General features: G+C 45.2%; 1 protein-coding gene across 2 annotated transcripts in view; it reads left to right on the forward strand.

The window, feature by feature from the left end:
- PGM5 (phosphoglucomutase 5) overlaps nt 1-22,216 on the forward strand; it is a 185,354-nt gene that overhangs the window by 123,995 nt on the left and 39,143 nt on the right. For both annotated transcript variants that reach the window (XM_045469642.1, XM_045469643.1), the window contains exons 8-9: nt 6,286-6,421; nt 10,435-10,618. In XM_045469642.1, coding sequence (XP_045325598.1) covers nt 6,286-6,421; nt 10,435-10,618 — 320 coding nt within the window. The remainder of the gene's footprint in view (nt 1-6,285; nt 6,422-10,434; nt 10,619-22,216) is intronic.

Raw genomic sequence — 22,216 nt, forward strand, 5'->3', positions numbered from 1 at the left:
TCGTCGTCGTCTCGTCGTCATCATCATCATTGTCATCATCAAATATATTGCTATATAACATTATTGGTTGGGATCCGTGTTGGCCACAGCTCATTCTACATCTGCCAGGTACTGCCATCCCACCTTTCTGAGCTGACAGCTGGCTCTTGTATACTGCGGATATATATCCTGACCCTCTTATACACGGAATAGTTGTGCTGTTCTCCAATTGGTGGAAATTTTAGAGCATTTGCTTTTAAAAAGCATCCATTTTTAATCATGGAAAAGTGATGATTTTTCCATGAGCCTCGCTTTTTGGCAAGATGTGAAAAGCTGAATGTAAGTGGTTTGAAACATGGCGGGGGACAAACAACACCAGCCCCCCAAAACCAACCTGTCCCAGTTCTATGGCATGTTTTCAAATCTCCCATTCACCTGCAAAGGGTGTCTCCCCGTTTTTCCTCATAACACCCTCTTTAGAAAAGACAAACCCTCGTCTTTGGTGGATAAAAAGAGGATGGGAAGAATTTCACTGCAAGTGAGTGAAAACTGCATCCATAAATGGAAAGGCTGAATTGATATGAGGAGAAAAGCAAAGGGAAATTGGCAACTTTCCCTGACTCTCTAGTGTGAGAAGGAAGAGGTGCGTGTTTGTGTCCCTTATCTTCAGAGGGTCTGCCTCTGCCTCAGCCGTGTGGGGCATTTCCCCTGCTGCGTTGCAGCCCCCAAGGACCACCGTCGTTCCTGGGCTTTCTGGTGGTAGTGAAACCCATCAGCGGGAGAGCCAAACTGCCCAGGTCTGAGTCTCGTTTTCACCCCTTAGTTACCGTGTGACCTCGTACAAATGGCCTACCCGTCATCTCTTATTTGTAAAGGGAGCAACTCAGTCGTGGAAATCAGCTCATCGATGTGTGAAGGAAGGTACTGAGTATAGATGGTGCTTGGTGCTCTGCTGTTCTCTTCTAAGAATGGAATGGACTCCGCTTTGTAATCCTCCTTCAAAAGCCAGTGCACATACCTCCCGTCGTCGTTTCTGGTTCCACGAACTGCGTGTGCTATGGCAGGTGCTGAACCTGCACCAATCCCCAAAACCACCAGGGACCCCTTTGAGCAAGTGGCCTTTCTTACTAGGTGACCAACCATCCCGGTGCACCTGGGACTCAGAGGTTTTTTGGGATGTGGGACATTTACTCTTGTAATCGGTAGAGTCCCGGGCAAATGGGGATGCGTTGGTGACCCCGAAGTTGGCAAAACCCTCATAAGTTTTTCAGACAAAAAGGGCAGAGAGGAGGCATAATACTGAAGCTGAGTCCAGCAAAAGCCACCCGCTTGAGCAAGGCCAGTGGCATCCCCTGAACTATAGACCGGTGGCCGCTTTCTTCGTCACCATAGTTGAACAAAAAGAGGGAGAGGCTTAATTCACTACCCCTAAGCAATATGTCCCTCATATAGAGCTATTCTGACCACTCTTCTTCTAGAACAGAGGCTCTCAACCCTGGCTGCCCGTGAGAATCACCCGAGGAACTTGAAAAAAAAAAATCCTGATGCCTAGATCCCATTGCTAGAAATGCTAATTTTAATGGTCTGGAATGAGGCCTGAGCACTGCTATTTTCCAGAAGTTCTTTAGGTGATTCTGATGTGCAGCCGGGATGCAGAATCACTAACCCCTGTTTCAGCTTGGGGCCTATAACAGGTGCAAAATGATTTATATTTTCCTAATTGACAAATTCAGACTTTCCTGATCTGAGTCTCAGCTGAAATGACTTGATCTGTTGGCAACATGTGCGATGTTTTATTGAGTTGATTTGCCCGGGCTGGGATTTCCATTTGAAAAAAATTCCTTTGAGATGATTGAGTACTCTCTTTGTTTTCCCCTTTCCTCTTGTGAGGCCACTATACTTACCAGTGTACTGCCTGGCTCAAAGTAATTAACAGTTTTAAAGCTGAGAAAATGCAAAGTTGAATTTGGGTGGCGGGGGGATAGGGAGATTTCTGATGAGAAAAAAACAAACAAACATCTTTTTTTGTACCAACTTTTGCTGGAGGCCTGGTGGGAAAGAGCTGAGCGCCCTCCTTCTGGTATCTAGGTGGGGATGGCTGCTTCTCTGGGCTTTAGGCTGGGCTGGCCTGGATGGATGAAGGCTAGGCGAGTGGTACCTAGGGCTTTGGGAATATGGCTAAAAGCTCCTGGTAAGGTCCTCAACCAGGTGGCCAGGATTCTAGAGGAAGCAGGTTTCAAAAATTGTACTGTTATTATTCAGTGCTAAAAAGAAATGAGCTGTCAAGCTATGAACATTCTTGGAGGAACCTTAAATGCATGTTTTTAAAATGTTTATTTATTTTTGAGAGAGAGAAAGAGAGAAAGCAAGTGGTGGTGGGGGGGGGGGGAGGGCAGAGAGAGAGAGGGAGACGCAGAATCCGAAGCAGGCTCCAGGCTCTGAGCTGTCAGCATAGAGCCCGATGTGGGGTTTGAACTTACTAACTGTGAGATGATGACCTGAGCCAAAGTCAGACACTTAACTGACTGAGCCACGTGGGCACCCCCATTAAATGCATATCATTAAGTGCAAGAAGCCAGACTCCAGAGGCTCCATTCTGTGTGAGCCCAACTGTGTGATAATCTGGAAAATGCAAAACTATGAAGACGGCAGAGAGATTAGTAGTTTGCCATGTTTTTCAGAATCATTGAATGTTCGCCAAGAGCGAACCGTAGCATTAACTATGGACTTCAGGTGATAATAACGAATGAGTGTATGTTCAACAGTTATAACAAATGTCCCACCGGAATGGGATTGGTGATAGTGGGGAATGTTGTGTTTGTGTGGGAACTCCCTGTACTTTTCATTCCCTTTTGCTGTGAGGTTGAAGGTAGGCTCAAAACTAAGCTTCTGCAGCTTCCCCCAAGGCCAAGGTGGACAGTTCAGCTTCACACCCCCTTGCCCGTCCCTACTTTCTGTTAGTTACTAAAACCTTACAGGACACTCCTGATTCGAGTCCTGTGAGACCCCCATGGAGGATGGTCGTAGTCAGTCTCTGTGTTCTAAAAAGCTATTACTCGGGGCGCGTGGGTGGCTCAGTCGGTTAAGCGTCCGACTTTGGCTCGGGTCGTGATCTCACAGTCTGTGAGTTCGAGCCCCATGTTGGGCTCTGTGCTGAGAGCTCAGAGCCTGGAGCCTGCTTCAGACTCTCTGCCTCCTCTCTCTCTGCCCCTCCCCCACTCACGCTTTGTCTCTCAAAAATAAATAAGCATTACAAAATTAGAAAAGTAAATAAAACACTAGTACTCACTGGAAGAAATGGGATGATCGAGAGGCTCAAAGCTCCTCACCTCTTCATAAGGGGTAGCGATCCCTTTAATATCCCAACTAGCTCTTTCCTAAACGGAAGTGAACGGCTTCAAATGTGCATTTCTACATACCAGCAAAAACTGAAATAGTTTATTTTTTTCTTATAATGAAAAAATACATGTTTATTATGGAAATAGGACAGAAGAAGGAAACACCTGCGATTCTGCCACTTGGAGGATAACGGCTGTCAGTGGTTTGGTGGTCATACTCTCCTTTGCCTGTGCACATACCCATAGACATGTCTACAAACATTTTTCTACAAAAATATACCGAATATTCCTTCTTGGTAAACCGATTTTTTTCCATTTATGAGAGTTGAATGAGCATCCTTCTCTTTCTTCTTCACTTCTTTGCACAATAAACTTTTGGATGGATTCTCCACCATCACCCTGGTGTTTAACAATTAGCATTTGTTTTTTCCAATTTTCCTCTCTTAGCTGCTTTAGCAAATGTCCTTGTGACTGAAGGGTAAAAAAAAAAAAAAAAAAAAAAAAAAGAATAGCTGGGTCCAAAGTTGGGTGATACTTTAAGACTCTTGATTATTATTGCCAAACTATTCTTAATCTTTATTTAGTTTTGAGAGAGTGAGAGAGAGACAGAGTGAGAGCAGGGGAGGAGCAGAGAGAGAGGGAGACACAGAATCCGAAGCAGGCTCCAGGCTCCGAGCTGTCAGCACAGAGCCCGACGCGGGGCTCGAACCCACGGACGGTGAGGTCATGACCTGAGCCGAAGTCGGACGCTTAACCGACTGGGTCCCCCAGGAGCCCCTACTGCCAACTTATTCTTTCCAACTGTACACATTTACACGGTTTCTTTGCTGTTATTCCCCTTCCCCTGGTCTTTGCTCATTTGACAGTCCCCAAACATTATCCCATTTTGTGGATTTTGACTCCAGCGAGACGGACCGTTTGTTCAGATGTTAACTGTCAGTATTTTTCTCTTAAAAATTGCTCCTTTCTGCCCTTCCACACGGTTACCTGTTGGGATTTCTCTTTTTCTCATTGAAAATATTTTCATAATATATTTTCATAAATATTTTCAAATATGAAGTACACTAGTGTACTTATAAGTAAGTAGTGGGAACATTTCTCCCCTCTGTTTTTACCCTGTTTATGGTGGGGTTTCAGAAAACCGTTTGATACCTGTGTGTTATCTGTATTTCTTGTTTAATCTACCTGTCACCGATATGGCATTATAGTTCATTAGCTTTAAGGAATTATCAAAAGGAGGGTTGTATCCCCCAAACCCTCTCCAAAGCATACCATGAGCATCCAGCGGAAACACGTATAATTGCAACATCATCAGTGTCTCTCTCCCCACCTCAAAGAGCTACAAAAAGCACAGTTCGTTTTACTAGATCGTTGGCCCTGATGAATTTTGGCGAATGTTTAACTTGCAGGCAAGGCTATCCAAGCCAACTCGCCATCTAGTATGAAGTTGGCTACAAATGGTTGAGGTAGGTTTTTTGTTTTTTTTTCTTTTCCAATCCTGCTAGAACTTTATGTCTCTTCTCATGAATTATGACATCTTATCTTACTGAGTTAATGGTATCTAATGGTTCCATCTCCAGGTAACGTAATCCAGCTGGAAATGCAAGGTATGCAGAGCCCATGTTTGAAAACAAAAGAGTATTTTTCTCCAGCCAGTAAATAAAAGTGATTTTTCAGCTATAAAAGGACAAAAGGTTTTGAAATGATCCCACTGGGCAGGGTTTCCTCGACTTGTTTTTTTTGGCACTGAGCCATGGAGCTAACCCAGCATCTTCCAGACTTCTTCCATTTTTGTAGCAGCCTGAAGAGTTTGCTAGATAAGACTAGAGTACCCCCCTCCACCCCCCGCTCGCCGCGGCGTGATGATTCACGCCTCGGCTCCTCTCACCCTAGAAGCAGCTGCAACCTAAAAGTGTCATCAGCCGATTATTGATCAGCATGTAGGAAGAACCGAACAATGATCGTTTTTCCCTTTAAATATCTTCACTGCCCTCTCAAGGTTGTATGTTTTTCTTCTCAAGGAAACTCATTTAACATTTACCACTGTAAACGTAACGAGACGAGTAAACGGCTCATAGCTCCGTTGAGAAGTTGTCACGAGTGTCTAACTCAACGGACATATTATCTCATTCTCTTTCCAAGGTTTAAATAGCTCTGGCACATCGGGCCTTCCTTTTTGATTTTCTGTCCGTGTTTTCATGGCCCTGAAACCTGAGAGTGCTGTTGTCCATTCTCATCGCTCTACTGTAAGAAGAGATGGTCCTCCCCTTGGTCCCGGTCCCCTTTCTTACGATATTGCTGTTGATAGTGTCAGAGGATGAAATTATATGAATAGTTGAGAGCAATCTGCCTCCAGGTACGTATTAAGGAATCAGAGCTTCGAGCTGGCCAATAGACAAGTGCTTCCGTGGGCCTCTCGCACATTCACCTGGTTCTTTTCGCGCAGAAAGTTACCTGTTTAGCTGGCGCTTCTCTTTCTTGTGAATGCCGCAGTACAGATTACCTCTCTTTCTATAGCGTAGCCGGTAGGATCAAGCTTCCCAGTTTATTCCTGCATCAGGGACTTTGCGGTTGCTGTCCCTTGGCTTGAAACGCTTTGTCCCCACCTCTCAGCATGGCTGACTCCTTCTCAAGTGTCCGCCCAGATGTCATCACCTCAGCGGAGCTGACCGAGACCATCTGTGTTCATTTCCTAAGGCTGCCGTCGCGAAGTCTCACAGACGGGGTGGCTTGGTACTTTTAACAACGTCCAGGAATTTAGTTTATTTTCTGATGTTATTTTATGTTATTTGAATTTCTGTTGGCTGTTTTTGGAAACGCAAGGGTGTCGTGGGACGTATATTTATCACGATGGATAAATGTGCCCAACCATTTCAACATTCCATTGCTAACTGGTCTTGATAGTTCATTGAGATTTTACTTTTTCCCCAGGAACAAATCCTCAGCAACGTATTTCTTTCTCCCTTAGGCTCTGATCACCTCCGGGAAAAAGATGGCCTCTGGGCGGTCTTGGTCTGGCTTTCCATTCTGGCTGCCCGGAAGCAGAGTGTGGAGGAAATTGTCCGAGATCACTGGGCCAAATTTGGCCGCCACTATTATTGCAGGTGAGAAGGGTAAGGACGCTCGGGGGACTATTGTTAAGGAAAACTGGTGGGCTAGAACCATAAGAAGGAGGCATCTTTCAGGACAATCTGAGGAACGTGGGGGCTGGAGCCCCTGATAGGTGCTTGGGGGTCATGTCAAGGACACCCAAACTGGAAGGCACAAATTTCCCCTCCCTTAGTGACCTTCCTCTGTAATCTTTTCATCAGTGGCTATAAAGTGGGCAGCCATCCCAAGAGGGAATCTGAACTGCAGAGCCTTAAAAGTCCTTTGGTGCCCAAGAGAGTTGTATAATCCGATCAGGGACTTTCCTTGTTGGCTCTCCACCCGTAATTATCAAGGCAGGGAGGCAGAGATCAAAGCTGTGAAGGTTAGAATGCTTCTGTGATCCTCTCCTTCCCTCTGCCTTGTTTTCCCACTAATGGTCCCAACAACGTCTAAGGTGCCTGAGCTGGTTCCCTCTGAAGAGGCCACATGGTCCAGGAACCCCAGATTTTGCTAAAAGTTTGTCCCTGTGGAAAGAGATACAGAAAACGGAAGTGCAACCCTGGGAGGGAGGAAGGGAGAAGGTCAATGGCTGAGCGCTCAGGGTTGGGAGCCTATATCGCTTTCCTGTTTTTGAAGTAGGTGAGGGGTCACAGTCTTCTGGCTGCAAGGTTGCCTGCTAGATATGTGTCCCTAGATATGCTAGGTTTGTGTACCTAGTGCCAAGCTGTGGATTTGGGGAAGCAGTGGCAGAAATGGCTGTCAACTGTGGAGAACCTGGGAATGGGGCAAGGGAATCCTTGAGTATTCTCAGAGACGATGTACTGAAAACAGAAATTGTGGCTCATTTGCTTTGTTTATGAATAGTTAACTACTTGGGATGTTTGGTTACGTTTCAAGAGCTGAAGGAACAGAAAGAAAGCTCTAGACTTGCCTTATAAGGTGATTGTTTCTTGTCTTAAGAAGTCATTTAGCTAGATAAATATCAGAGAACAAGAAAGCCTGTGATAGGATTCCTTACAATCTAAAGGATCTTGGTGCTCTGGGAACAGTCGACAGTGTTATAACCATCTTTCTCCGTGTCCAGTTAAGAAGGCAGAGGTTGTAATCGCCTGAAAACCGCCTCAAATTATTCCTTGTACTATAAAACAAAGACTCTCAAGGCAGGTGGGAATTTGTTTTACTTACCAGTGTTTCTAACAAGTGCCAAAAAATCCTGATTGTTGTGGGCCTTTTTGGCATACCAAGGAACTCATTGGCACAGCAAGGCTTTCTGTTGCAAGAAGCCGTTCCAAAAAAGCCCAACCTGATAAACTATGTTATGATTGCCAGCCTCTGGCTTAGTGAGATCACTCTGAGTTAGGGATGTGTGCCTCATAATTCGTGCAATGATTATCTAGCTCTCTGCCAGGGTTTTGAAGACATGGTGTTATGATAAGTGTATTTATAATACGGTTCATTTTTGTGTGTGTGTGTGTGGCCAAGAGCTTACATGATAATTACTTTTTTCATAACAAATACCATATTAGAGAATATAATGCGATGGAGATTTAAATTCTTGTAGGACATTGAATTATGTTTCAGATTTCTGTCCAAAAAGATCACAGAGATAAAGGAAAAGGGAGGAGAGAATAGGTACCATGAAAAGTAAACCCTTTTTTTTTTTCAGGGTCTAGCAAATGTAGGTTGTGAAACAGAATGACTTCTAGCTGTTTTGTTTTTTGTTTGTTTTGTTGTGTTTTTTGGTGGGGAGGAGAAAATAAAAACAATTTTGGCTTAATTATTTCTGAGCCTGAAGTCGTATGTGAGAACCCAGACGGATTTGCCTCATACGAGTGGACCCCAGAAGGAATTCTCCATTGAAAGATTTCCTCCCTTGAAGCTGTGTTCCTCTGGTGGTCAGAGGGGGTTGTCGGCCGGAGGGCAGGTATGGGGTGCTGGAGTCTGCTTGCCTATGAACGTTTGGGCAGGCGGGCAGGCTGGTCTGATGACCTCAGCCATAGACTTGAATGTGATCTGTCACGGTAGTGGTTTTCCTCAACTTCGAAATCTCTTCCAGTGCCTCTCTTGTATCCTAATAAACCCTCTTATCCCATCCCCATGCCCCTCTCTGCTTGGCTCGGTCTTCATCTTCCCCCCAAAAGACTATCTTCAGAGAGAATTTAGGCTCAGTATACATACATTGCTGAGAATGTTCTGAGAGAGTTCCTGGTTGTTTTGTTTCTGAGGGCGGGAGGACACAGCTGTATAGGAGGGAGAGAATAAAAGAAAGAGATATAGGGACAGAGGACTCATTGCTAGAAATGGCATCATCCCATGTTTTCCATTTTGGCTAATACCCTGCTGTTTCCTTAAAGCCTTGAAAGATCTTGGGTGAAGAAAAAATAGTAACAATGATTCGTGTTCCTTCTTTCAGCTCACTGAGAACTCCCACCCTGTCCCTGTGTTACACAGAACCCAATCGGAGATCCCACCATAGCCAATTGTGCAAAGTTGCACCTCTGAGGGCTTCTTTCTTAAACAGATCCCCCTGGATGTGCCATTAGGTCTTGGCCAAGACTGTCCACCATTGGGCAAGACCCTTTGCGATAGTTACTAAGAATAAAATCAATTAATAGTTTTAAGCAAATGATGTCTGGCACTGGACCACCTACTTGATGTGCATTATGGTATTTAAACACCACAAAAACAAATGAGATAGGTGTTATTTTAGTCTTTTTTTTTTTTTCTAATCACTTTCCAGCCCCATTGTTACATTTGATGTTCTTGGCTAGGAGGATTTTTTTTTTTTTTTTTTTTTTTTTTTTTTTTTTTGATGGAACAATTGTGCTATCTCTTCCAAGTTTCCAAGAGAGTTTTATGGTACGTGGAGCTCCCTTCCTCCTTCTTTCTTCACCTCCCTGGATTCACCTCCTTCCTTCCTCCTTTCCCTTCCTCGAATTTTTCATCCCACTACTTAGAAAACACTTACTACCGGGGCGCCTGGGTGGCTCAGTCGGTCGAGCGTCCAACTCTTGATTTCAGCTCAGGTCATGATCTCATGGTTGGTGGGTTCAAGCCCTGCATATCAGGCTCTGCGCTGACAACGTGGAACCTTCTTGCATTCTCTCTCTCCCTCTCTCTCTGCCCCTTCCCTGCTCTCTCTCTTTCTCTCTCTCAAAAAATAAATGAAAGAAAGAAAGGAAGGAAGGAAGAAAGGAAGGAAGGAAGGAAGGAAGGAAGGAAGGAAGGAAGGAAGAAAAAGAAAACACTTACTACTTACTAGAAGCAGTGGAGAACAAAACAGATAAGGTCTCTGCTCTCCTGGAGCTTGTGCTTCTCGTGGGCAAAGGCAGATAAGAAGTAAACAAACATTTCAAACACAGTAAATGCAGATTGGGATCGCTACCAAAAGAAAATATAAAGAGCAACGAGAGAGAGGGAGACATGGAAGGCAGCATCTTAGACGGATGGTCGGGGAAGGTCACTTTCTGGAGGTGACGCTAAGTTTGAAAAGCGATGGACGAGAATGTGCTAGGTGTTCAAGGGGGGAGAATATACCAGGTCAAAGGAACAAAGAACAAGAGCAAAGGCCCAAAGGCAGGAAAGGACAAAGTGTCTCAGAGGCCTGGAGGGGAGGCCCATGTGGCTGTCGCATAGTGAACGAGTGTGAGAAGGGGGACAGATTCCAGGCGGTGGGTGAGTCGGATCCCCCAGTGCCTTGTGGTCTGTGGTTAGAGTCTTGGTCTCCGTGTGATGGGCACTGGGGAAGGATTGAAAAGAAAGGACGTGACTTGACTTTATTTTTGCAAGATCACTCTGGCTACTGTATAGGGCCTGGATTCTGTGGGCCAGGTAGCAGGTAGGGGGTGGAACCAGGGTTGGATTGTAAAAGCCAGGTAGAAGGGCGTGGGGACAGGTCTGGGGTGCTTTTCTGTGCGGCTCTTCCATGAAAACAAAACCAATGATGAGATGACCTCGAGATGTCCACCGAGTTTCTGGTCTTCCGATTAGGGTTGTGTTCACCCTGTGTCCTGCCTTCCCTCACCAGGTTTGACTATGAGGGGCTAGAGCCCAAGGCGACATATTACATCATGAGGGACCTGGAGGCCCTGGTCACAGACAAGTCCTTCATCGGCCAGCAGTTTGCCGTGGGGAACCACGTCTACAGCGTGGCAAAGACAGACTGCTTTGAATACGTGGACCCTGTGGATGGCACCGTGACCAAGAAACAGGTACTTGCCAGCAAATTACCAGAACAGGCAAAGCCAGGAGCCCAAGTGTCCTCTAGCTGGAGAGGTCTTTGGGAATCATCTACTCTGAGTGCTTTTTGATACACACGAGAGCCCGGCAACCTTGGTGAAGGTTACCTACCTGGTCAGTGGCAGAAGGCACAGTAGCACATAGGGCCTTGACTGTCTGTCCAGGGCTCGTTCTACTCGTAACTGACAGACCAATACCACACATAGATACAGACCCAATATTTCCTTCGGAAATGCTTGCAGCCTGCCCGCTGTCTGTCTGGTGGCCATCAGAGATTCAGAAACGTTTCCAAGAGCAAAATATCCCTTTTCCTCGGGGCTCCCAAGTGCAGGGATGTTTCACCTTTTATTACTGTATGTCATGTCATTAAGAGCAGTAGGAGCTTAGCCCAATGGGTTCCTAGGGGAAGAAACAGTTGGAAAATATGCCCCACAGAGTCCAAAAGGAAGATTTGTGGTGGAGAATTACTGCAAAAGATAAACTGACAAAATCAACAGCTTCTATTCCGGTCTCATCTTTGTGGATTGTGTAAGAGAAGGTGACCGCTATTACAATCATTTTTTCTCCTAGGCTTTGTTTATTTCTTGGCTAGGGCAAAAACTGACCACTCTGGGTGCACATTTTAACATGTACAGCTCAGATAAGACACCGAGCGATGTTAAGAAAAGTTCCACTCTAAAATCCCAAATTCTTTTTTTTTTTTTTTTAATTTTTTTTTTTCAACGTTTATTTATTTTTGGGACAGAGAGAGACAGAGCATGAACGGGGGAGGGGCAGAGAGAGAGGGAGACACAGAATCGGAAACAGGCTCCAGGCTTTGAGCCATCAGCCCAGAGCCCGACGCGGGGCTCGAACTCACGGACTGCGAGATCGTGACCTGGCTGAAGTCGGACGCTTAACCGACTGCGCCACCCAGGCGCCCCTAAAATCTCAAATTCTAATCTTCTTCATTCTTCTTCATTGTTATTCTTTAGTAAGTACAGACAACAAAATAAACCGGCAGCTATAGGGTTTGGGGGACTGGATATATTGGTAGTTACTGATATTTTTATTTTGACTAATAGTTCGCACATCGTCCTTGTCCTAAGGTCCCCGACTTGCAGATGTTCCAAAGCCTGATGCTCCCCTGTTACTTTCTTGGTATTCTCCCTCTGGTCTGCTGAGTTTCATGGTGATCTTTCGTCTCTATTAAAATGTGATCAGTTTTCTATTCTAGAAGGCCTGCTGAGGCTGGACAAATTGTTTGCAGTTTTACTTTGGAAAGGTGTAGGGTAGTGAAGATAAGAGTGGTCAAGAAGTTGGAAGACCCAGAATCAAATCCTATCTCTGTCCCACTTACCAGCTATAGGACTTCTGGAAAGTTCCTTGAGCCACAGTCTCCTCCTCATCTGTAAAATATCTGTCTCACAGAGCTGTTTTAGAAACGTGATGGAAGTGGAGTGCCTGGGTGGCTCAGTCGGTTAAGCATCTGACTCTCAGTCGCAGCTCAGGTCATGATCTCACGTTCTGTGAGTTCGAGCCCACATCGGGCTCCGTGCTGATGGTGCAGAGCCTGCTTGGGATTCTGTCTCTCCTTCTCTCTGCCTCTCACCTGCTTGTGCACGCTTGCCCTCTCTCTCAAAATAAATAAATAAACGTAAAAAAAAATGCGATGAAATAAAATACACAAAAGCTCCTAGCTATCCTTTCTACAAGAAGTATACGCTACATTTTTTGTAGTTGTGTTGTGTTTCACACGAGGATGCTTTCTGGTGGGACGGGATTGCATCATCTCCAAAATAACATTAATGAATCTCCGGAGATGTGAGGTCAGGAGCCCAGCACATGGGTGGGACCTTGGAGCCTCTAGGTCTCAGATAAATCTTTGCCAGTTTTGCACCATATTTCCTACTTCCATTTTTCAAAGGAACCTCAGAACAAACTTTTCACAAATCCAAGGCTCATGTAGAATTCCAGAGTCGTAAAATATGTGCTTTCTAAATTATTCTTGGGAGGATTTTGTTCCCTGATGAGGAAGGTTTGAAAACTGTTCCCTGAAAGGATTCTCTAGGCAACACTAGGTTCTGGACTTAATCTGCTCAGGAGAAGCTTGTCTGTTGAGCTAATTTGTTTGGCTGTTAAATTCACTAACATTCTACCTTGCTCCTTCGTCCGTGCACATTTGTATTCTTTCCTTCTTGACCCTTTTAACAGTTCCTATCAGGATAATTCCTCAGCTACATCTCACGTGCAGATCTCTCTTTATTCCTTGTCCCCTCCCCTGCAACCCCGAACACTGGTTTCCATTTTTACTCTGGAACTTTTTTTGTTTTCTTTCCATGATCTTTCATATTAGCTCAAATGTGGCCGTAAATAGTAAATGCTACCAGGAGCTGCTCTGGGGAGTTTCTCTAGAAACAAAAGGAAGGTCGTTGTTCATCTTCCCAGTTTCCAGGACCCCAGTGACTGTTTATCAGTTGGTGGCCCTAAGTCACCCTGGAGTTTCTCCGTCGGTCTGCGTTTGGCTCCCTGAGGGTTTTGGGAGACAGTTAACACTCAGCAGCATGACCATTGTCAGTGAGTCACAAATGGTTCTTTTGCATCGCAGTTTGGTTCTGTTGGAGCAGAGGAGGAATTCCTGTGTCCTGGGACCGTTGGGAAACTTCCAGCACTGAGGCACACATCTCCGCACTCCTGGAAGTCCGTAGTCCTCTGAGCATTTGATTCCAGGGATGGTTAAGTCTGGGGCACGAGTCATATGACGTTGGTGCAGAATGGCAGTGTCTACTCCTAAAAGATATACTTGAATTTAAATGAACATGTATTATTTTTAAATAGCCGTCATGCACGTGGGGGCATTCAGTCAGCAGATATTTCTTGAGAGCCTACCAAGTGCATAATAATTGTTTTTTTTCTTTTTTCACGGAACAGTTTTCGAATATAAATGTAGAACAGCTTTATTGAGACGTAATTTACATCCCATACAATTCACCCACTTAAAGTACAATTCAGTGGTTTGTAGTAGATTTATAACATTGTGCGATCGTTACGACGGTGCATCTTAGAACACTGTCGTCACCCCCAAAAGAGACTTGTACTCTTTAGCTGCGATCTCCATTTCCAACCCTGGCAATCCCCAGTCTCCTTCCTGGGTCTATGGATTTGCCTATTCTGGACATTTTACACAAATGAAATCATACAACACGTAGTCTTTGGTGACTAGCTCCTTTCTCTAAGCAGAACAGACCATGTGTCAGTATTTCACTCTTACTGACAAATAACGTCCCATTATGGGGCTAGACCACATTTTGTTTATCCACTCATCAGCTTGCGGATATTTGGGTCGTTTCCACTTTTTTGACTGTCATGAATAATGCTGCTGTGAACATTCACGTAAAGTTTTCGTGCAAAGGCTCTCCGTTATCTTGGGCGTAGAGCTAGGAGTGGCATCGCTAGGTCAAATGGTGACTGTAGTTTCACCTTCGAAGAAACAGCCATATAGTCTTCAAAGCAAATTACACTGTTTTACATTCCTGCCAGCTGTGTATGCGGGTTCCAACTTCTGCACACTTTGGCCAACTTCTGTTACTATCTTTCTGATTAGAGACCGCTGCAAATTAATCTATCAAATGTTGTGCTATTTTAAAATTAAGAGAGAAGAGATTGGATCTCCATACAGACACACAAACGTTTGCTGTGGGAGGCAGAGGACTGTGGTCTCTCCGGTGTTGGGTCCTGTTGGAGGCAAACAGACATAGACTTGAAGGCTGGCTTTGTCGTTGCCTGCGTTTGTGACTTTGGGCACATTGCTTAACTTCGCTTAACTTGTCGGGGCAGGTGGGTGGCATGCTGGTGATAAATATATAGGGTCACAGAGAAGGTTGGAGGAGAAAGTCCTGTAAAGCCCCAGGCACAGCGGCTGGTATGCATTTGATATTCAAGAAATATCCGTTGCTTCCCCCTTTCCAGAATCCTCAACTTGGGAGGAAAGGGTGTGAGTGGTGTTCAAGGGTACAGGCTCGAGATCAGGAAGTCTCGGGCGTGAATCAGCTCTGCCACGTCCTTGCTGGGTGATTTTGGGAAGTTTCTCAACCTCCCTGTGCCTTTCCTTGTCTGTGAAAATAGGAATCATAACTGTGGCTCCCTCATCCAGCCATGGGGGGAATTAGATCATACACGTAAAGCCCTGACACACAGTAACTACTAATAAACGGTTAACTAAAATAAGTTATGTTCAAAGAGCGTCCTTGGGAAAGAACGACTTTGACATCTCACGAGCCCTGTTTGATGAGAAAAGCGGGGAAAAGCACACCGAACGGCGTACGACTTTGTAGGGTGTCGTGTGAAGACATGGGAAGGTCTCTTCAGTTTCTGAGTCATCTGTGAATTGATTCAGTCGCGTTTCTCTGCCTTCCCCAAGTCTCCCCCTCCCCCATCTCTCCCATCCCACTCGGTTTCAGAAAAGAGAAAGTGTTTTAAAAACAGCTCTGTCTCCTTTTTGTCCTTGATTTGGGGTCAAAGTCAGGAAACAGACTGTGGGGGGGGGGGGGAAGAAAAGCCCATTTCACATATATCTCTAGAGATAAAGAAAACATGCTCCTCCGTCCAAAATGAAATTAAAATCCTGTTCTGGTGATAAGCCCTGCCCCCCTATCTGCTTCACTCCTGTGGAAAATGTTCAGGAAAGTCTGTCTTGCCTGTGAGACCACGTGGAGGCCATTCAAGGAGCAAGAAGGACACCCCCGAAGTATTTAACCCCTGACATGAATTCCCAGGGACCTCACTGGCCTTCCTGTTGCCTGTCAGGTCTCATGGAATTTACTATGGCTGCCTCCGAGCGGCTGATGTTTTCATGATGTTGGGCACCAAGAGGAAAGTTGATGTGTGTCTTCCATTAAACAGGACCCAAGAGGAACTCTGATTTAGAAATAGCAATTTAGCGAGGCATGGTTCAACAACTGTGGTTCATTCTCTCCTGTCCCATGAGGATGTGTCTCTGTTTATTATCAGGTAAAATTGAGTCACATGAATGAGTAATAATGCCTTCTTCAAATACGAGTGGGAAAAACAAGCCAGTAGCTCCTATGAGAGCAGGGAGTTCAATCCAGTGGCAGACTAACTTAAGAGGCTCCCACTGTATTTAAGACGCATATAGTTGGGAGAAGGGAAGAGTTGAGGGAAGGGCAGGTACCTCCCTAAGGCTTGACAGGTGGCCCCCTCTTTCCCCAAGGATGAGTTCATTGTACAAACATCAAGGTTTTCCATGGTGCTAGGCACTCTCTCTTTTCCTCACCTATCGCCATCCCAAGCAACAACATTAGTACCCGGGTTACCTCTTACCTTTATCTTCCCCCACATCTTCCTTGTAGCCAAAATCTTCTGGAGTCACCACTCACTGCCCCCATCATTACGACACTCTCCCAGCTGTGATAGAAGGAATACCCCCGATCCTGGTAGCGTGAAAGGACAACATGACAGACAGAGAGTACCAGCACTGAGTGACAGCATATTGCCACTGGGGTGGACAGCAATTCAGAACCACGCCCTGTATTGTGAAAATTAACTTTGAAGAGAGAAAGCTCGACACCAGGAGCAGACTTTGAGGAACCAAGTCTCTCTTCGTCACCCATCCCACGCCTGTATTTCCATTTAACCAGATCAAACCTCGTGAAATTCCACCAGTGCTGAAGTCATTTGCAAGTCAGAGTTCAGCTGATATTTAAAAACCTGATGTAAATCAAAGCATACCGGTTAGCTGATGTGGAAAACCAAATCCAATCTGATTATGTCAGGCTAACGCCGAGCTTATTAATCCCCCTTCGAGTTGTGCAGGCTGAGTGGAAGCATTTTGATGTTGTCCTCAACCTGGAAAAAAAAAAAAGAACCATTTGAAATTAGTTCAGAGAAAAAGTACCCTTTGAAGCTTGCTTGCAGAGTCAATTTGCTTTTAGAGGTGTTATTTTAATATGCAGGAAGGTGTCTTCACTTTATCCTCTCAGTATTTAGAAATAATGAAGGAAGTAAATTGGCAGTCTTGAAATCACATTGTAGTCGGGCATTTAGTGCTTTAATATATACTGTGGTGCTAAGAACCCCTGGCCAACAGGTAGAGAGAAGTTTACCAAGCGCATATTTCTGGAGGCATCTTATGAAGGGAACTTTTCTGAAAAGTGCCATCTGGAGAATCTGGGGGCCAGGACTGAGTTCTCTATTTAAAAAAAAATTTTGTTTAACATTTATTCACTTTTGAGAGACAGAGAGAGACAGAGCACGAGCGGGGAAGGGGCAGAGAGAGGGGGAGACACAGAGTCTGAAACAGGCTCCAGGCTCTGAGCTGTCGGCACAGAGCCCGACGCGGGGCTCGAACTCACGAACTACGAGATCCTGACCTGAGCCGAAGTCGGACGCTCAACCGACTGAGCCCTCCAGGCGCCCCTGAGTTCTCTATTTAGAGTTAACTGGTCAACCTTCAACTTTCATCCCATCCTCATCAATGAACCAACTGAGAGGCTGTTGTGAACAGCTTATCTCTATCCTATGCCACTTGCTGGAGTGAGGTTCGTGCATCCAGAAGTAGAAATTAAGAAATCATTTCAGCCATGCTCGTTACCCCACCTATAGGATTTAGTTGAGTCTGAAAGTTAGTACTTACAAATAGTCCTTCTCTGTTGAGTAACAGAAATATTTAGGAAGTGAGGTGTTGTCGTTACATGTATCCTGTGATTACATCTGGGTTAAAAAATCCTTTTTCCGTTGCCAGTTTTGATTTTGGGAAAAAAAAATCTGCATAATAAATATCCATCCCTCTCCTGCTTTCGTATGATACAGTGAAGATTGTTGAAGTGTGATTCATTCGTGTCTTCATCTACTCATTGAATGTTTACCAAACACCTGCTACATGCCGGGCAGCTTGCTGGGACGTTAAAGATCCACCAGCCTGGGTGGCTCCGTCGGTTGAGCGGCCGACTTCGGCTCAGGTCATGATCTTGCGGTCCGTGAGTTCGAGCCTCTCGTCGGGCTCTGTGCTGACAGCTCCGAGCCTGGAGCCTGTTTCGGATTCTGTGTCTCCCTCTCTCTGACCCTCCCCCGTTCACGCTCTGTCTCTCTCTGTCTCAAAAATAAATAAACGTTAAAGATCCACCAGCATACAGGACAGTCTAGCAGGAGAGACAAACTGACATGCGATTTGTAATCACTATAGAGTTTATTGAAAGGTATTACAGGGAAAGCGCTTACTTGGGAGTGCATCGTAGGCGGTACTCAAGTAGGGGCTCTGGGGAGGTGATAGTTAAGCTTTGCCCTGAAGAATGAGTGGGAGCCGGCCCAGGGAAGACCATCTTGACAGACTAAATGCCTTTCTTTAATCTAATGTCGTTATACCATAGTTTGGCTTTCCAGATAAAGAACTGGGATTTCCTATAGGTCATAGCATTCTCAGCGGGGTGGCACAATATTTTTATTCTCAGTGTCAGTGCCCATTCTACAACGCTGCAGTTTTGTTAAATAAAGCCACTTGGGCCTTCTGGTAGGACACCTTGAGAACCATGGGTTAAAAATATTTTTTAAGTGTTTATTTATTTGAGAGAGAGAGAGAGGTGAGCAGGGGAAGGACAGAGAGAGAGGGGAGGGAGGGAGAGGATCCCAAGCAGGCTCTGCCCTGTGCACACAGAGCCTATTCGGGGGCTCGAACTCACGAACCATGAAATCATGACCTAAGCTGAAATCAGGAGTTGGGTGCTTAACTGACTGAGCCACCCAGGTGCCCTCCCCATTTTTTTAAATGACTTTTTCAGTTGCTTTTCCTGTGATTTTGCCTATTTGTCTTCCAAAGACCAAACACATGTTCATTACTTTATAAGGACTTGTTGGCTGGTTTGAAAATAGGAAGAGGGAGACACTTTCTGGTTCATTCTAAAGTTCTTACTCCTTTGCCTCTGATTCATTGGAGTTTTATTACAATGAAGTACCTTCTCCTGACAGAAGCTGATGGCTTTAGGACTATCTTCTAAAATGCTGATAGAATCCCACTAAGATGTATGCTAAGAGTCCAAGCATTCTGGAATGAATAACATCACAGTTACTTCCTACTGAAATACCAATGTCTGTTTGCAGTCACGAGGGTGACTGTCACCGGGAAACATAATTATTAAAGGAAAAAACTGCAGACTGTCACAGGAACTCAGGGAGGAAGCGACCCCTGTTGTCTGGGTAAAGTATGTCTGATTCCAAAATATCCCAGAACTGGGGCTGGTGTTGAGTGAACAGAGATCAGCAGCCGTTTTGGCCAAAGACACGGGGAAATGGGATATGTGTGACCTAGTTCCATTGTTCCAAATGTGATGGTTGGAATCTGGATAACTTTTAAGTCCTCACTCTCCAAGAAGCCCTCTCATCACCTAATGTGGTTTTTTCTGGATGTGTGTTTTAAAAGCGCACCTACAAAGTCATTTGACCTTGATTTCCCCCAAAATAGTGATTTGCAATGATTGGTCTCAACGTGTGCTGGTTGGTTGTGAAAGGGCTAGATGAGAATTCCTCCAAAAGTAGGGCAGGTGGGTACGGCTGTGCAGTCAGTGCACTGCACAAAGGCACTCAGCCTAATGGGGGAGGAGAAGCCAAAGTCTAGGCCAGCCAAGAAGAAAGACGCTTTTCTATAAATTGTCTTCCTGTTTGCAATTTATATAAGGGCGCGGTGTGGACCAGCTGCTGCCCTGCTCAACCACTTTTGAACTCACGCTTGCAGCTAACTCTATGACTTAAACAAAGAAAAATGGGTCATTCTAGTTAATTTTTTTCATGGAGAGCTATGTCTGTCCCATCCAAATCTTCTGCTTTATAAGCTGCCTGCGTTCTTCTACAAAATGTGGTTCAGATGTTTCACAGGAGTATTTTCACCTTGAAGCCTTCCAGATAAGTAAGTCCCTGGGATTTCCTGTGGGAGGTAACATCTGAGTGAGGCTCCGAGTCTCGCTCTTCCACGCCTGTCTTGTCTCCGGGTTCACAGGCCTGGTGTGGCCAACTGACTGTGTATATGTGACGTTGTATTAGATTGCAGGGCCATATGCTGTTTCCCCCTGGAATTCATCCTAAGGCACTACTCGACTTCCAAGTCACTGGCGGTAATGGACAGTTCCTCCTTCCCCGCCTGGCTGCAACATGTCTTCGAGTCTCCAAGCACACATCTGGCGGCTCTGCGTGTGTTTAGCAACTCGCAGATTTCCCTGCATTGATTTACACGAGGGCTTCAAAACAAAAAACAAACCCAACATTTACGTAGCCAACATTTATCGGATACCTGCTCTGCTTAAGGCTCTGTGCTCATCGGGGGACCGTACAAAACACATGAGACAGGGTTCAAATAGTTCACGGGAAGCAGTGTGGTTCACCCTAAAGTAACAGGCCTGGGGTCCAAAGACCTAATGTTCTGGCTCCTCGATTGGCTCGCTGTTACCTGAAGCAGTCTTGAACTTCCCCTTTCTTTCCAGTGAAGGGAGGAAGTGGCCTAGATGACTCTGAGGTCCTTCCTTCAGGACCATAATGGTCTCAATTGAGCCACTTAGGAGGGGCATTTAGTTGTCGGAGAAGCCGGGCCAGTGGGAGTTCTGGAGAAAATAAATGGTAACAGATCCGTGAGCTTAGCAGTGATTGCAGAGAACATGGCACAGTTCTTAAAATAAAATTAATCTTAATTCTGCCTAATTTAAAAATAAATGTGCCATAAACTCTTCCCATTTAGGCTTTATTTGGCAATCTTCTGCAAAATCTGGAAGGTTGGATGGCTTCGAGCACAGTACCATTTTCATTAAAAGCTTAACATAAGAATAGTATTTAGAGACTGATTTCTAATTTTCAAAGCACGTTTCGCATATAGTCTCTGACCTGATGCTCACAACAACCCAGTAGGCCTGGCTGTATTGTTTTTCAACCCTTTTTAGGGAACTGAGACTTACAGAGCTTAAAGTGACTTACTCAAGGGGCGCCTGGATGGCTCAGTCCCTGAAGCGTCTGACTCTCGATTTTGGCTCAGGTCATGATCTCATGGTTTGTGGGTTTGAGCCCCGTGTCAGGCTCTGCCCTGACAGTGTGGAGCCTGCTTGGGATTCTCTGTCTCTCCATCTCTGCCCCTTCCCCATTCATGTGCGCTCTCTCGCTCTCTCTCTCTCTCTCTCTCTCTCAAAATAAATAAACTATGACAAAGTGACTTGCTTAAGACCACCAGCTGAAAAGCCAAGCCAGAATTCCAGCCCTGTTGTTCTCCAGTTGTTATCCCTTTATCATTTCCAAACTGACTTTCTACAAGCGACAAACCAAAGAGGGGCAAATGCGGGGAGAAATAGAAAAGCTCTAGTGATAAAGGGAAGCAAATTGGAGGATTTGGGGGTGGAAATACCTGCAAGGGAATGTAGCCCTTTAACCATCTTCCACTGGGACAAAGCTGAGATGGGCAAAGCCTCATTCTTGTCACCGAGGCTACACCAACAGGCACTCGGTGGGAAGGAAAATGCTAAGCTGGAGCTAAATGGGCCCATTTGGTACCCCACTCCGTGATTGAGATTGTCTTAGGCCTCGCTGATTCCAATGCGCAGCAAATTTTGCAGTTAATGGACTTAGGATTTGTCTCGTGCCACACAAGTGGGGACAGGAACCCACCGTGATTCAGCTCCATTGTTTTTAGCCAAAACTGAACTTTGCCTTTAAAATGAAGGATGAGTAGATCCAGCATCATTCACAACGGCCCTTCAAGGTAAATATGTTAACGCCGGTTCTCTGATGGAGAATATAAGTGTGTTTTCATTGGGTCTGTGAGTCGTCCTTAAATGTGGGAGGGGGCATCCCAGGGATGCTCACTCCAGTTGTCAAACACACAGTGACATTCCTTCGGGTGTTTGCAGAGAGCTACTGCGTGCCAGGCATCGTCCTGGGCTATGGGGATAAATGGTGTGAACAAGGACCATAAGGCTTTGCCCTTCCAGAGCTCACCAGCTGACGAAGGACCCAAAGACATGTTTCAGCAGTTCCAACACTGTAGGGTTAAGGCTAGAAGTGAGAGGAACTCCTTTTATTCATGTGTGCCGGGCCCTGTTTCTTCAGGAGGATTTGTGGCAGCAAAAACGTACATAATGAAGTTGTTAGGACATAAATAAGAAACAGAAATCAAGACTAGGGAAAATATAAATAAGAGTAGAGAGTCAAGAACAGAAGAAGAAAAATTCATAGTTATGCAAGTCATAAGGATCCACTTGGGCTGAACCTCAAATTTGGCATTAAGTGTTCTGGCAGCCATATTGAAAAGGGAACTATGGTTAGTTATTATTGACAGAAGACAAAAAATACCAGTTCCTCAGGGAAGGAACTAACCTTCCTAACACTTGGCTCTTGAGGAAATGTCTCATGTGGGATTTTATACAATTTCCAAAAATATCCCGAAAGTGATTATAAAAGTGGGTTTTATAAGGCCGATACCTTGTAGACCCAGCAATGAAAGTGAGGATATGAAACTGAAATGCATTTTTTTTTTTTTAATTTGAGAGAGAGAGAGCGCGCACATGCGTGCGAATGGGATAAAAGGGCAGAGGGAGAGAGAGAGAATC

The sequence above is a fragment of the Leopardus geoffroyi genome, chromosome D4, assembly GCF_018350155.1.
Source record: "Leopardus geoffroyi isolate Oge1 chromosome D4, O.geoffroyi_Oge1_pat1.0, whole genome shotgun sequence".
NCBI lineage: Eukaryota > Metazoa > Chordata > Mammalia > Carnivora > Felidae > Leopardus > Leopardus geoffroyi.